The following is a 15,929-nucleotide window of genomic DNA, read 5'->3' as shown; positions in this document are numbered from 1 at the left end:
TATAGTACTCTGACGTCCATTAGAGTCCACATTTGATTCTAATATGAATTTTAAGTAATATAAAAGAAAATGAATTGAAAAGTAAGTGCAATGTGAGTATCACTGTTGCATGATAGTTTTTATAATAAAATATGAGTGAAATACGTCAGTAGAATGTAGATCCCAACTTCCCATTTATAGTAAAAGTAAAGTTTATTCTTATTGTGGAACGAACAAAAATGACAAAAGTGGACTCCTAATGGGGGATGGAAAGAGTTGTTTCTTAACTTAATTAATTCAAAACTTCTAGACTTACTATATACTCCCTCCATCCACCATTTGAAGACACATTTTAAATCGACATTAGTTTTAAGAAATTGTTCAACTTTATAAATGAAATGTGGCTTCTATTTTATATATTCCCTCTGTCCCAAGGTAGTTGAGTCGTTTCTTTTGCATACTCGTTTTGAAAAAATGATACTCCCTCTGTCCCAAGAAAGATTATCCCTACCTTAAGCGGTACATGATTTTATGCAATTTTATTTTGTGTGTTAAGTGGAGAGAGTAAAGTAAAAGAGAGGATATAAAATAGAGATATATGTATTTCAATTTTTAGTAATGAGTCATCTTGGTTGGGACAAACTAAAAAGAAAAGTGGGTCATTTTTTATGGGACGGGGGGTGTAATAAATAGTTAAAGTAGAGGGAGAAAAATGTTAGAGAGAGAATAATGTAGAAGGTGTTAGTAGAGTATGAGGTTCACGTAATAAAATTGAAAATAATAAGTAAATATGTCTTTATATGGCGGACAACCTGAAATAATAAAACGTGTCAAATTTTGTCGAACATAGGTATATAATGACGAATAGTACAATATACTTACTTGTGAAGTTGTTTGTAACGCCCCCATCCCTAACGAGCGAGGAACGCTACTAAATATACTAAAATGCCAATTTCTTTTATTTTAAAAATTAAAAATATAATACTACGTGAATAAAAAATGAAACGATTTAATAGATTGAAAAGATAAAACATCTTTTACATTTTATTTTAGTTCTTAAATAAACATTGCAATTTGACCCTAGAGATGTCAATCGGGATAGGCTAGTGAGTTTTGGGCCAACTCTCTTCGGGATGCGGGTTAATTGTATGTAGGATAATCGGGTTGTGGTTTTATCGGGTTGTAAATATTCAACCTTAATCCAAAATTTTTGTAGGTTGCTACCGATAAAATTGAAAGTCTAATTGAATCGTTTGAAGTTACTAATCTAAGATTGACGGCCATAGTGTGTAATTTACTTTGTGCTGCATGGGCAATACTTGTGTAATTCGTTCTAGTTATGCATGAGCTATGCTAGGGTGTTGTATTTGGAATTTGTATAAACTACATCTGTGAAATCATATCCTTGGAATTTCCTTGTCTCTATCTGTTTTTTCTATATGGGATTGATTTTATTTGCTTTCTTAGTTTAAACCAACCCCAAAACTGTTTTTCTCAAGTGTTCTATATGGGACTGTTTTTCTTAGTTCAAGGTTTAAACAAATTCCAAAACTGTCTCCAAATAGTAGAAGAAGCTTAGTACTAGATAGTCAGTCTGTGATCGTATTCCTTGTGTCTGATATCTTGTGCTTACCCTTAGCTATATTATCCTTGACTTGTATACTAGCAAATAGTTACAGTGCTTAAATATTTTTTATATATATACATATTTATTTATGATGTCTTCTAAGCCAAGTTGATGGGATCAACTTTAATTTTCTTATAGTACTAATAATAGAACCCATCAATCTTCAACCGTAACCAAGTTGATCTTAATTTGTTTATAGTACTAATAAAGGAACCTATAACTCTACAAATAAAACCTAGTTGATGGAGTCAACTTAATTTGTTTTACAATATAGATTCCATCAGTCTAACTATATTGACATAGTTTAATTTTTATGTTATACTATTATTTAATTTCATATTAAATTTAATTTAAATATCATGGTATAATTGAGCAAAAATAAAAGGTGGAGTAATAATTTTGTACATTATTGACTTGAAATTATCGAGAAATACTTTGATGAATACGTTAATAAACTAGTGATACAGGATGATCATTATTTAAATGCATAACTAGAGAACACGAATTTAGTTCATATCATGAATTTGAAAATACAGAGTGAACTGAAATGTCATTATAATGAATTAAATCATTTACGGAGTAAATCCTTCACTATAAATTATATGAACTAAATCACTCTTATAGTGAACTAAATTCGTGTTCTCTAGTAATACATTTAAAATTAATTATACTTTGATCATCTCAGGCGCGGAGCTAGGAATTTGCAGGGAGGAGGGAAAATTTATATATGAAGAAAATTTAAAATTTTGATGAGGGCTATTTAGTGTAAAATTAAAAGAAATAAATTTTAAAATTGGTAATATATACATGGAGTTGAAAATATGAGGTTTGGCAAATGCCCCCTCTTATGCCTTTACTAGATCCGACATCATCTCTCAATGTTAATACTGTAACGCCCCACTTTCGGAACCCTAATTCGTGAAACATAAAATTTTTTGCATTAAATGCTTTTAATGCCGTGAAGTATGTTAATTAAATGATGAGTGAATTAATTGCATGTTTTCGGTGTGACCTAATTACGTTTTGGAATTTAGATATGATTTGATTAGTCAAATCCGTTGAGCATATGACGTGGCTGTTGAATAGTCAACATTGTTGGAGAAATGACATGGCCGTTGAATTGTCAATATCGTTGAAGATGTGACGAGGATGTGGAATAGTCAATCGTGTTGAATTGTGACGTGGTTGTTTGAATAATTGATGCGAGGTGAAATATATTGTGGCGAATTAATTTTTTCTAAGGACGAGTGAGATTAAATAGGATCATCAATATTTACCTTGCCCATTTTTTTTATTTGAAATATTCGACCGCTATTTTTTTTATTGGAGAGAAATTCTATTTTCTTGGATTTAATTATTTGCTCGGGATAATTATCCAAATTAAATCCAAAGCCAATTATTCTTTACTTTCTTCATGAGAAAATCGACCTCCATCCTTGCTCATATGGAGATTTCGAAAATATTCTAATTATGGAGAGAAGGAATTATTCATTATACTAATTGATCCCTTATTTATTCCTTTCCATGAATAAATAATAAATATCCTGACAAATCTTACCATATCTAAGGAAATCTTGCCTTACCTTATTCAATTAAATATTTGAAATTTATTCCTTGTGGAGGGAGCATAAAAATCGCCTACTCCTTATTTTAATAGTGGGATTTTATTATTTTATTCTGCTCCGTATTATTCTATTCTACTCCGTAAAAATACCAAATTAAGTCATGGGCTAATTAAATAGCCAAGACTTGAAATCCCCTCCCCCAAAATCACGCCTATTTCTCCCCTCCCTCATATTCTCCCAAATATTTATTTAATTGTGGGATAATATATCTTGCACTCTATAAATAGGAGAGAAAATCCTAACCCTAGCCACTAACTACACGCCTCCTCTCTCCCTCCCTAACGCCATTTTCTTCTCCCATTCTCTCCCAAATTTTTGTTCTATATTCCTCCATAAGTTCTTCATCCTTTGAGAAGAATTTAAGTTGAAGCCTCAAGTATTGTTGAAGAATCAAGATCATACTTTCTACCGATCGTTTCTATCAAAAAGAGGTATTTTTTTATCTATCCTTTCTCATCAAACCGATTAATCGGTACTCTTGAACCCTCATGCATATAGTGAGTGTAGTGATTTCAAATCTAAGGGTTTAATCGATGGGGAAACTTGTGTTTGTACGTGTGTATGCATTTTGAATGCAATTTCGTGAAGTCTAAATAAATCATTGGTGAATGATGTGTGATTATATGCAACCATGAGTGTGAAGGCTCTTTTAAGCATATGTGTGTGTTAGAAGCATGAAAAGGTTGTGTTTGAATGAATGGGGATAGAACCCTAATTAAAATTTTGAAACATGAAAAACTGTGGATTCGGACAGTAGATTCCGACACATTTTTGACCGACCAAATGAACTCCTTTTTATTCGATTCTTTTTTCTGGGTAAACTTAATGATGTCTTCTGTGTTGTGTGTGAATTTCCACTCATTTTGACAAAATATAAATTTTTGGTGAATTTTTGAAGTTGACTGCGCAATTCTACCGGAAAATGTTTTCTCGACCAGTAGGTTACGTTTTCGATTTGACCGACCTAAAAAGGTTATTTTGATATGAATTTTTAACTGAAAGTTATTTGATGAGTCTACTACATTTTGGTAAAATTTTAGCCCCAACGGAAGTCGGGTGAGTTTGTAATAATTTTTACAAAATGATGTCGCAGTGCTGTCAGATTTCTATCTTTACAAAAGCAACTATGTTGTTATGTGAAATGATATACATGATTTATATATGGGTTAAAGAACCACTCTATGATGAAGTGATATGTTATTCCAAGATGTATGCTATGATGTGATTTTCATATGTTGATAGGGAAAAGGGAACCGTCGGGGGACATGCATAATATTAAGTCAATGTTTGTGACTAATTGGTAATACATATCATCTAAAGGTGATAACGCGTGAGCGAAGTGTGATAACAAAGGGAAAGCAGTACTTGAAATCTAAACGGTCGAGGTGGGCTCTCTTTTAAATAAGGACTATGTCCTAATATTTTATCGATGGAAATAACTATGATTATCATGCCTTGATTTGTTTTTACGTGCCTATCTGATGTGGTTTTTGCCACTATTATATAAATCGAATTCGGGTCCTCGTAGGGCTGCAAACCCTACTTGGATTAGTGTACACCTATGGTAGACTGTGTGCTAGCGTACGGGCTGGCCGGTCTAGTGACCTGGTTTGCGGCCGCATTCCTTGTCATGTATTGGCAGATATGGCTAACGTCTATGGGAAAATGACTGATCAGTCGACTTTTAAATGGGAAATGATTTTGAGTGCCTCGGGCCTTTCTAAAGCTAAACCCTGATGGTTACTTACGTATGGCATGATAAATAACAATTTTTTTATGAAAATGTTTTCGGCATAAGTCCACTGAGTATCTTTATAGTACTCAGCCCTGCATGTATTTTCCTTACGTGCAGGTTGAGCGGCGGCGAGAGGTTGGTGGTGTTGAGCAAGTAACTTGAAGAATTAAATGTGCATCTTTGAATTATGGGTGTCGTTGTGTCTTCACACATGACGTCACTCCTTCTCTTGGTCGTTTTCTGCTGCGATATTTCTTTTATTTATTAGTTGTTGGGCCGAACTTAAATTTATCCGGTTATTATTTTTCTTGTGATTCTGTTGGATAATGTCAAACTCTTAATCGTTTCCTTTGAGTATTAATTGCCGGCCCAACTCATTATTTAAACCCGAGTCCCCTTCTTGTTTTATACTTAATTGTTCATTTAGTATGTCGGTCAAACCTCCTTGATGAAACCCTAGCCTATTCCTTGTTATATTTAAGTCCGTTTAAGTCGCGATCGCCGCATTTATTATACCCTAGAAGGGCGGTCGTGACAAATACTCTCTCCTTTTCCTAAAATTAGGAACTTTGGAAGCGATACGGGTTTAAATGCAAAATGGGTAAAGTAAGATAAAGGAAAATAAATAATAATGGAATTAGTATTAGTGGATTGTGGTGTCCATGTCCTGAAGCTGTGAGTTGCTATTTATAGGAAATGAACCAAAAAGAAAAGAATTTCTATTAGAAAATTGATGAGGTATATATATATACAGTGATATTTAAGTGTAAATGAAATAATTTAAAGATTCTTTGGTGGTATTTGATGCCAAAGTTTACATGGAGAAAAAAGATTTATTCTTACATAATTATGAAAATTTTGATGCAAAATTTTAATGCAAATTTTGAAAGACCAAAAAGGAACGATATGGTACTCCGATAGCAATCAAAGTACATAGACTGATAGACACACGTCTACAATTTCTAAGAAATTTCGTAGTAATCTTCTAGTGATATACTCCCTCCTTCGTCCATAAAAATATAGATATTTGAGACGGCATAAGAATTAATGCACAGTTAATAAAGTAAAAAAGTGATAGAACGAAAAAATCATTATAATATTATTAGTAGAGAAAGAGACTCAACTTATTAAAAAAAAAGGAAGTTACCAAAAATAAAAGAGAATGTACTTCTTCAGAAGTTCAGTCGTTTGATTTTTCTAATTACGACTTGTTCAAATTATAGTACTACCATTTTTCACACGGTATAGTTGTTCAATTGAATATATAGTCATATATCAGAATTTAGATTAATTTTATATATTCACTAATAAATCAAGTAATGGTATTATATGAGTATCTAAGTAGAAAGTAACAGTAAAAGTAAAAGGAAATGTTAAATAAAGATGATCAATTGTCTATAAATAAGTACACCAATTTTCAAATTTAAACCGTTCTAAAATTATGATTCAAAAATAGATAAATTTTACTACTCTTTCGTCCCATATTTTTTCGGACTTTAAGAAATTAAAGAAAAAGTGCATTTGGATCTAGTTTATATAAATTAATTTTAAATTATTTGATTATCAGACGTACTACGATTTATAATAATAAAAAATGTTTAGGACTTTACTAGAGGACAGACCGAATTGAATAACAAAAAGAGACTCGTATAGTATTCCTTCCTTATGTCAATAAATGTCACATTTCACTTTTTATCACTTTTCACAAATGATCCCCACATTCCACAATTTCACTCTACTAATACTCATATTTTATTATAAATTAATTTAATAAAGTAGGACCTACCTTGCACTAACTTATTTTACTGCTTTCTTTTATAAAGTTAAATAATTTTTTAAAATTCGAGCCGGCAAAAGATGAGACATCTATCAGCGGGACGAGTGAAGTATTTTTTACTGAATAACGAAGGTGTCCAGATTTGAGGCAAATGACGTTAAGGATATTAAATGCAATTTCGCATGTCAGCATGTGCAAGATACAAAAATTAAAATCCTAACAAACAAAAGAGAAAAGATACATTCTTCAAAATGTCTATTGGAGTTAACAAATTTTAAATTATTTGGTCCCAAAATGAGACTTCATCTTCTTCATTAATAAATTTTGAATATCCATAAACCCGAAGCTTCATCTCTGTAAGACTTGAAATTTTGTAATAGTAGCCCAAAGCATATTATTAATAGGCTTGAATGGTATGGTAAATGGTGTTTGTATTATTTTTAATCAAATTATAACAACAAAAGTAATACTAGTACAATTTTCACAGATGGTATAGTTATCATTTGATTACATTTTCATATTAATATATGACAACATGGAAGCATTTATGTTAATACAAATATACTATATGTATATTTGACAATATTGTAAAAAGATAAGAGTATAAACTATAATAAACCCCATATTCATATATAAGTCTGTCTCTTAAAATTGGTTAGACCATCTGCAACGCCGTCTCTTATTCGTCCCTTAATCGTCTCTTAAATTACTATTCATGGGCCCCACTGTACTTTTTTACTTCATCCCTTAACTACGGGACAGAACCTGCAACCCTTCATCTTTTATCCGTCCCTTAACCGTCTCTTAAATTACTATTCATTCAATTTCATTTTTTATTTTTATTTCCAACAAATTCAATTAATAAAAACACACTTCGTTAAATAAAATAAAATTACAACATAAAATTCGTAAAATCCTAAAAAATTTAAAATACATAATTTAATAATTTTATCCGCCAAATTTTGCCCAAATGTGCTCCATTAGATCATCTTGGAGTTGGGCGTGGGCGGTAGAGTCATGTGTCATTGCCCGAATAGACAACCGTTCTTGTATAGACGGATGCACTCCACTGCGAGGCGGACTACTTGCGGTAGAGCTTCCGGAGGCTTCAGGGTCGAACCAATTTCCCGCCTCAGGTCCTTCGTCTTGGACAATCATGTTATGCAAGATTATGCACGTATACATGATGTCGACCATACTCTCCATGAACCACTTACGAGCCGGGGCTTTGATTATGTTGAAGCGTGCTTGGAGAACCCCGAACGCCCTCTCCACATCCTTGCGAGCAGCCTCCTGCTTCTGCGCAAAAAGAGCTTGCTTTGCGTTCACAGGCCTGTTGCACGTCTTCACGAAGGTTGGCCACTTCAGGTAGATGCCGTCGGCAAGATAGTACCCCATTTTACACCGCCGCTTGTTAGCGATGAAGTTGATGACCAGCGCTTTACCATCCAAAACTTCAGCGAAGTGGTCGGATTGGTGGAGCACGTTTATGTCGTTGTTCGATCCGGGGATCCCGAAGTACGCATGCCAGATCCATAGCCGGTAGTCGGCAATGGCCTTGAGTATAACGGTGGGGTGGGTGCCTTTGTGGCCGCTAGTGTACGACCCCCTCCACGCCACAGGGCAATTCTTCCATTACCAGTGCATGCAATCGACGCTGCCAAGCATCCCGGGGAATCCGTGCACTTCTTCGTGAAGGTGGAGCAGAAACTGACAATCTGTCGTGCTTAGCCTTCGGAGAAATTCATCGGTGAAGGCTGCTCGGACGCCTTTGCAGAATTGGATCAAGCACATTTTCCCAGTGCTTTCTCCAATGTGGAGGTATTCGTCGAACATATCCGCCGTTTGTCCAGTCGCAAGTTGATGGATTGTTGCAGTTCATTTCTGCAGCGTCGTGTGGCTGGGACGGCCGACGGCGTGAACCTTTCTTGGAAGAACTCTTCCCAGGTTGCCAATGTATTTGCAATGTGGAGAAATAGCGGTTTCCGCATGCGGAAACGTCGACGGAAGTAGGTATCTCCCCAAACTGGGTTATCGCAGAAGTAGTCGCGGACTAACCTTGCGGCGGCTTTCTCGCGGTTACGATGGATGTAAGTCCGGGAGCGTCTTTGGGGCGGCGCGGCTTCCTCCGCCTCTCGGCGTCGATCTTCTTCAAGTGATTCTTCTATTATTCGACGCATTTGATCATATGGATCCATTAGATCGATTAACTTTGGGGGAAGAATAAAAGAGTTGATTTGAGATGAAAATTGTAGTTGAAATAGAGATGATTTGAGAAGAATAGATGTGTGTTTGTGTGTGAAATGAGGATGAAATAGGAGTATTTATATAGTAAAAAAATTTTAAAAAATAGGAAAACGGTCAAAAAACGGTAATATTACCGTTTTTTGAATTTGAATTTGAATTTTTTATATTAAATTTGATTTTTTTAAAAAAAATTATTTATTGCGTCAGCGTGACGAAACCCACTCGCGGGGCGGCGAGTGGGCGTCACGCATGGGGCCGAAGCGCGCGACGTCGCGCGCGCGCGTGGCGAGACGTCTCGCGGGCCGTCTCAGAGAGACGGGTGTCTCGGCGGGCTGGGGACGCGACGGGACGCTGCAACGCGTCCTGCTCGCGTCTTGTCACAGAGGAACGGGCTTCGAGCCACCCTCATAATGCGTTGCGGGTGGCCTTATGATATCAAGAAATCTCAATATCATCGTAGGTCCCGTCCCGTGAAATAGATTAATTGTGATGTAACTTATCTAACTATCATTTCAAAATTGTATTGGTGCTAAAAATTTTACAAAATCCTTTGAAGATTCAAGACATACTATGATGATAAAAAACCACGACTATGTGACTTCACATCAGTGCTAACAATTACGAGAGAAGTAACAAAAACAGTCATTTGATATTACAAAACACAACATGTGACACAATACTAACTCACAAAACTCAACATGAACATATACACATAAATTCTCAAAGTAAAATATCATCTTCCTCCATTGACTGGTAAAACAATATGATCCCTGCTGACGCTGTCATATTCCACACTTGAGCTCACACCTCTCATTACATCTTGATCATTTGATAGCAAAGACTCCATCTCATCATTTCGTGCCCATGAGTGCTCTCTTCCGAGTATTGGCCCTTCAAGCTCCATTGCCACCTCCTTCATACTCGGCCTATCTTCGCCTCTCACGTTCAAGCAATCTTTCGCTAGCTTAGAAACCAAAGATATTTGATCCATATTTTCTAAACTCGTAATTTTTTCATCAAGAATTTCAAACAACAGATCCTGTTTGAGTACAGACAGGAAATAGTTGGCTAGACTCTTCTCCTCTAACGGCTTATCAAAATTCAATGCTCTCCGCCATGTGAGCTCCAACAGAACAACTCCAAAACTATAAACATCACTCTTCTCTGTTAATTGGTTTGTCTGCATATACTCGGGGTCAAGGTATCCCAAAGTTCCTAGCACCACAGTGGACAACTGCTCGAGATCAATGAGAACCAGCTTTGATGCTCCAAAATCGGACACCTTAGCTGTAAAAGTGTGATCTAAAAGAGGATATTGTCCGAGTTGACATCCCTATGTATGATGGGAAAAGAAGCTGAAGAGTGTAGATACGACAACACCCCTGCAGTTTCTGCAGCGATCTTCAGACGCGTGCTCCAATCAAGAGCACACGCCTTAGCCTCATTGTGAAGGTGTGAAGAAAGAGGGTGTCGTTGCTAATGAACTCGTAGACCAAAAGCAGAACATCTGTGTAACGCCCCACTTTTTGAACCCTAATTTTTCGAACCCTAAGTCGAGTGCTTTTATTTCTTTGATGGTCGCGAATTAAATGACAAATAGTTATGTGACTTCCTTGGTGACCTAATTTTGTTTTGACCGAGTCAAATTCGTTGATTTTATGACGTGGCTTTTAAATAATTGATGCGGAATGAAAAATATTGCGGTGAATTATTTCTTCCTAAGGGTGAGTGAGATTTAAATAGGATCATCAATAATTACCTTGTGTTAGGGTTTTGTATACTAGAAATCATCTTTCGAGTGATTGGATACTGTAAAAACTCTAATTGTTATTTTCCAATAAATGCCACAGATTATTTTTTGTCATAATGTTGTTATGTTTTACATTTAATGGTTGTTTATTGCATATTTAAATGTATAAGCAAACGTAACAAAGTCTAAGTCTTTGTTTTAGTAGACCGGTTGTGGGCGTCGTCCAATTTAAGGTAACACGGTCAGTTTTAAACAAAGAAAAATAATAATTTCACAACCTAGATAGCCCTAGACTACCTATCGCGAAATTTTGCAATGTCAGTCCGATTATTTCTAAGCCTTATTGAAATAAGATGACGTTGGTGTGGTATAGCACTGAATGGATCTAACAGCAAGACGAGTCTTTATGCTATCTACTGAAAGACGAGGTCTTGATAATTAATTTCTTAATCAGTGTACGTTAGCATTGAGCATACGATATTGAGTATCTACTACTTTGACTTACCAAAGGTGCGGGTTTTTCGTCACCCAACGATCCAGGTATATTGGGTAGTGGTGACCATTATCTAGCGGTGCTAGGATTGCTTTTATGTTGAATCGTGCGCGAGGAGAGTCTCGTTTGATAACATCCACAAGAGGAGCTCGAAACAAGGTTTTATTATTCGGAACCTAGCTAGTTAGAGTTTAATTACTCTGTGAATAATAAATAAGAGTTTCTTGCTAAGTCCACTCTTGGAGATTAAAATATGTTAATTAATTAAGTCCATAGCAGACAATAATTAATTAATAGATGTTTCTATCTTGAGCGCGGGAAAATAAATTAAATGCAATTAAAGGAAACCCGGAATACTTGTAATTTCGGATTTGGAAGGCAGTGCAATATTACTTCTGTAGTGGCTGCTTGTAATATTTCAATATAAGCTTACATTAAATTGTGGGTTCAATTGAATTAATAAAAAGCTAATTGGGTGAGGCTTGATCCAAATTCTTCCTTAGATACCTGACTGGGCCCAATATGTGACTTATATAAATAGGAGAATAAAGGAGACAGAAAATACACTTTTTTCTATCAAAATTTTCGTCCCCCTCTAGAGAGAGAGAGTTCTAATTTTGTGTTTCCTCCGTGAGCAATTTCTGTCTTCGTTATTCAAGTCCTAGTACATTGGTGAGATTTTCCCACACAAATATCAGCGTATAGTCCGGGACACCAGTCAGAAGGTCCGAGGTCGAGTACTGAAGATCTTCACGTGGATTAGACGCAAGCTATCTTCGATTCTTGATCGAATCAACGAGGTAATTTTGTCTAACTCCGTAGTATGCATGTTTTAGGGATTTTATATTCCAAAGCATGATTTTAATTCAAGTCATGAGCATGATACATGTGATAATTACGCGAATAGAATTTGTCTAAATAATCTGCTAAATAGATCAAATTTATGTGATCAGTGATTAATGCACGCTTCCGCTGCCAACCCCTTCAATTGGTATCAGAGCCAGTCTTTGGCTCTGATTGTTTGGATTTAAATTTCGCGAAATTCATGTATGCATGTGTTATTTGATTATGAAGCATGTTCTTGGTGTTTTTGTTTATTTATTATGCATGTTAAACTCAAGAACTATCGAATCAAAGAACTTGAATTACTCGATCGTACGAGACGTGCGATCCGTCGGCGCTCACGCCGAGGCGGATCGCGCCACGCACGATCAGGAGAGGGTTGTCGATTGAGTGGGAGCCGAGGGATCGCGGTCACGAGGCGACGCGCAGATGAGCGTGGGCTCGTGCATGCTGTCGGCCGAGACCGCAAAACAAGTCGGAACCGCGTCGAGATCGAAACGACGGAAGGTGTGGCACGGCAGTTCGACCGAGAACATGCCGAGGTGCCGAGCCACCAAGCCTAGAACCCTAGGCGGAAGGGTAGAGAGGGATAGCGACGTTGGCCGAGGCTGCTGGCCGGGAGCGCGCGCTACCCAGAGCACCGGATAGGTCGAGACGAGGTCCGAGCTGGCCGAGAGTAGGCGGGCCACCGTGCGCTCTGCTGGCCGAGACCTCGAGCCGCCCGACGGAATGCTGGCCGAGACGCGTCGGCACCCGACGGTCAAGACGATCGAGACGGGCGCTCGCCGCTGGCCGAGACGCGGCGACATTCGATGGCTCGACGGGCCGAGACGCTGGCGCGCCACCTGCGCGCCGGTGGCCGAGACGCTGCGTGCGTCATGTTCCAACGACGAACTCGTCGGATCTTCGGCGTTCATCGTTCGTGTGAACTGTAATACCCCAAAATTTTTGTGACTTTTATTTAATATGTGGATTTGGAAATTTCATTTATGAAATTTATGTTGTTGCTACGTGACTGAGTTTGAGTATGTGGAATAAACCGTCATGGGGAAATTAGAATGAAATGCTATTTATATTTTAATGTGGGGAAAATCAATTTAAATAAGATCATGCGTCTTGTTCTAGCCAAATAAAGTGGCTATTGTCGGCCCCTCCAATTATTGGAAATTTATTCTTTCTTGGATTTAATTAATTGTTTTGGGATATTCATCCAAATTAAATCCAAATCAAATTATCCCTAAATTGTGCTACATGAAACTCGAACTCTAACCTATTATTTTTGTGAGTTTCGGATATCCTCTACTTGAATTAAGAGGATGAATTAGTTTCTTTGATAAAATTGGTACCTTGTTGATTCCTTCATTTTTTTAAAATCCAATTAAATCTTGCCACATTTTATTCCCTCACCCCAATTAAATTAAGAGTTGCATTATTTCCTTGTGGCTAATTAAGCCAATTTTCGCCCCCCCTATTTGTAGAGGAGAATATATTTGTTTCCTATTTTGTGGAATTCCCTTTATTCAATACCAAATTAATACCTAAGCCAAATTAATTGGGGATGTGGATATTTTCCTTCTATTGTGTCTCCATCCCACACTTTTTTTAGCTTAATTTCCTTGGGGGAAATCTATTTTATTGCTGCCTATTTTATGAGAGTCTTTTCATATAAAGAAATTACCAAATTTAAATCCCATTCTATTTAATTGAGGATTTAAATAATTTCCTTGTGCACACCATCAAGATTTTCGCCTCTTCCCTCATTATTTCCTACTTGGAGATTTAATTTATTTTGTTTCCTTGTTTATGGAATATTCATTGACTTATTTCCTAAATTGTGAATCTATTTCTCTCCAAGTAAATACCAAATAAATTCCTTATTGGATTTATTAACCTAATTTTTGAAATTTTGCCTTCTTTTTAATTGTGGGATTATATTTATTGACCTCTATTTTATTCCTCCACAATTAATTAATTAATTAATTTATGGGATTAAACCTAGGACTATATAATCACCTAAACTAAACCCTAGCCCCCATTCTCCCTCATAATTTTCGTGCCTCACCTCTCCTCCCTCTCTTCAACCTCTCCAAAATTTCTTTCATCCTTGTTCTTGCATCCATTGAAGTTTTATTTTCAAGAGTTCCCGACAAATCGCATCAATCTTTGCTTCTACCATTTGGTTTTCGATTCAAGAAGGTATAACTAAATCTTTTCCTCATCTTCTCCATTGAAACCTTGTTCTTGATTCATTCATGCATATAATGAGTGTAAGAATCACAGATCGCAAAATTAATCGGTGAGAATTTGTGTTTGTATGAGAAAAACTGTGAATATGCTATTGTGAATGAATATGTGTAAGGTTTTAATGATTCATTGGTGAATGATGTGTGGTTATATGAGAACATGATTGTGAGAACCTTTTGAAGCATGTTTGTGCGTGGGAAGCATGAAAAATTGTGTTTGGTTGAATGAGGAAGAAACCCTAATTTTGAAATTTTGAGACCTGAAAACTGTGGTGTTCGGACAGTGGATTCCGACGTGTGTTTGACTGACCAAAGGATCTTATTTTGTTTCTAATTTTTAATTAATTAGTTTCGAAGAAAAAAAGGACAACTTCACCCAATAACTTAAAAAGGTTACTCCGATGGCTACCACGTGGCCATCTCACGCGGATCGTTGGTGTGGAACGTCGGATGTAGGGTTGTGTTTGTTTGGGTGAGATTAAATCAAACCTATCCTCTATCAGCCTCATTCTATTCCTATACACACTCTCTCTCTACGCTAGACTCTCTGGCTTCTCTCTAGAACTCTCCTCTCTCTCTAACGAAATGTGCTCTGATCTTTTTCTCCGGCGACTCTCTTCTCTGTTTTCGTGAGAAGTGAGTGTTGATCCCTCAACTTCTGTGTTGATTTGGAGATTTCCTTTGGGTTCGAACGGTTGTGTTCGAATCAGTTCTTTTGGTTGAAGATCTTCGGTTGATTTCTTAGATCCGTGAGATTCTTGTGTTCTTGAGGCCTTTTGGCAGTGATTGTGAGACGTGTGGTGGTCGTGTGTTGAAGTGGCTCTTGTATTGTAGTAATCGGAGTATCCCTAGGGTTTTGGGGTCCGATTGTTTCACTGTGCTCCCTTGAGACTTGTTGGTGAAGATTGAGGAGGTCATTGACCCTGTGCAGTCGTGTGCGCGACCTGAGCCATATCCTAAATCTCCTGTTCCCTTTTCTATGTCTTTTTTGATTTAGATCCAAAAGGATCTTATTCTTGTATTACTAATTTGTGTACTTCAGTGTGCAGGGGTTTCTACGGAGTGTAGCTTGAAGTATCAGATCGGTTAAGGATCTAATATAAGCTAGGGTTTCTTTGTAATCTTGTACTTAGTTACAAATTGTAATAGTTCTAGTTTCCTTTATATTCCTTGTCTTCTTTTTTGCTGAGATTAGTCATCTCAGTGTTAACCAAATACAAAGAGGTCCCGGTAAGTAGTGAATCTCGATCTGATCCCTACAGTGGTATCAGATCCACGGGGCGATCACTTGGGCATGCCGGGTCTCAAATTAAAAGGAGGTGGGCTCGTCAAAGTAATGCTCGGCCTCCGGAATAGGCCCTGAGGTAAGACGGATACACCTTAACGAAGGGTATCCGCTCTATTAAATTGGCTTGAACCCTAAAACTTTTACAGCTTTCTAGTTTTAGGTGTGGGCAGTTGTTTCTGGTAGTAGCCACTGGCCGTGGCCTAGGTTTTATGTGCTCTTGTCTTCTGCATGCTTCTTGGTGTTTTATAGCTTTCTTTCTTTCGCTGCTGCTTTTTGTGTGACTGTTTTTAAGATCAAAGTGTGTATCCCAGAGCTTAGACTC

The 15,929-nt window shown here is 36.9% G+C and overlaps 1 protein-coding gene and 1 long non-coding RNA gene across 2 annotated transcripts; one reads left to right on the top strand and one right to left on the bottom strand.

The window, feature by feature from the left end:
* Positions 1–3,500: 3,500 nt before the first annotated feature.
* LOC121803478 lies at positions 3,501–5,117 on the top strand. Its single transcript, XR_006051018.1, has 3 exons — positions 3,501–3,662; positions 4,474–4,616; positions 5,084–5,117. It is a non-coding gene; the product is annotated as an uncharacterized LOC121803478 (long non-coding RNA).
* Positions 5,118–9,723: 4,606 nt separating this feature from the next.
* Positions 9,724–10,435, bottom strand: LOC121804058 (wall-associated receptor kinase 5-like). The gene is made up of 2 exons (XM_042203607.1): positions 10,400–10,435; positions 9,724–10,323 (listed from the first exon to the last, which is right to left on the bottom strand). Exons 1-2 carry the CDS (start codon positions 10,433–10,435, stop codon positions 9,724–9,726), a joined length of 636 nt encoding a protein of 211 aa, XP_042059541.1.
* Positions 10,436–15,929: the final 5,494 nt, after the last annotated feature.

This window comes from Salvia splendens, chromosome 5 (genome assembly GCF_004379255.2).
Source record: "Salvia splendens isolate huo1 chromosome 5, SspV2, whole genome shotgun sequence".
Taxonomy (NCBI): domain Eukaryota; kingdom Viridiplantae; phylum Streptophyta; class Magnoliopsida; order Lamiales; family Lamiaceae; genus Salvia; species Salvia splendens.
Note: the sequence above shows the minus strand (reverse complement) of the source record. Positions and strands in the feature narration are given on the sequence as shown.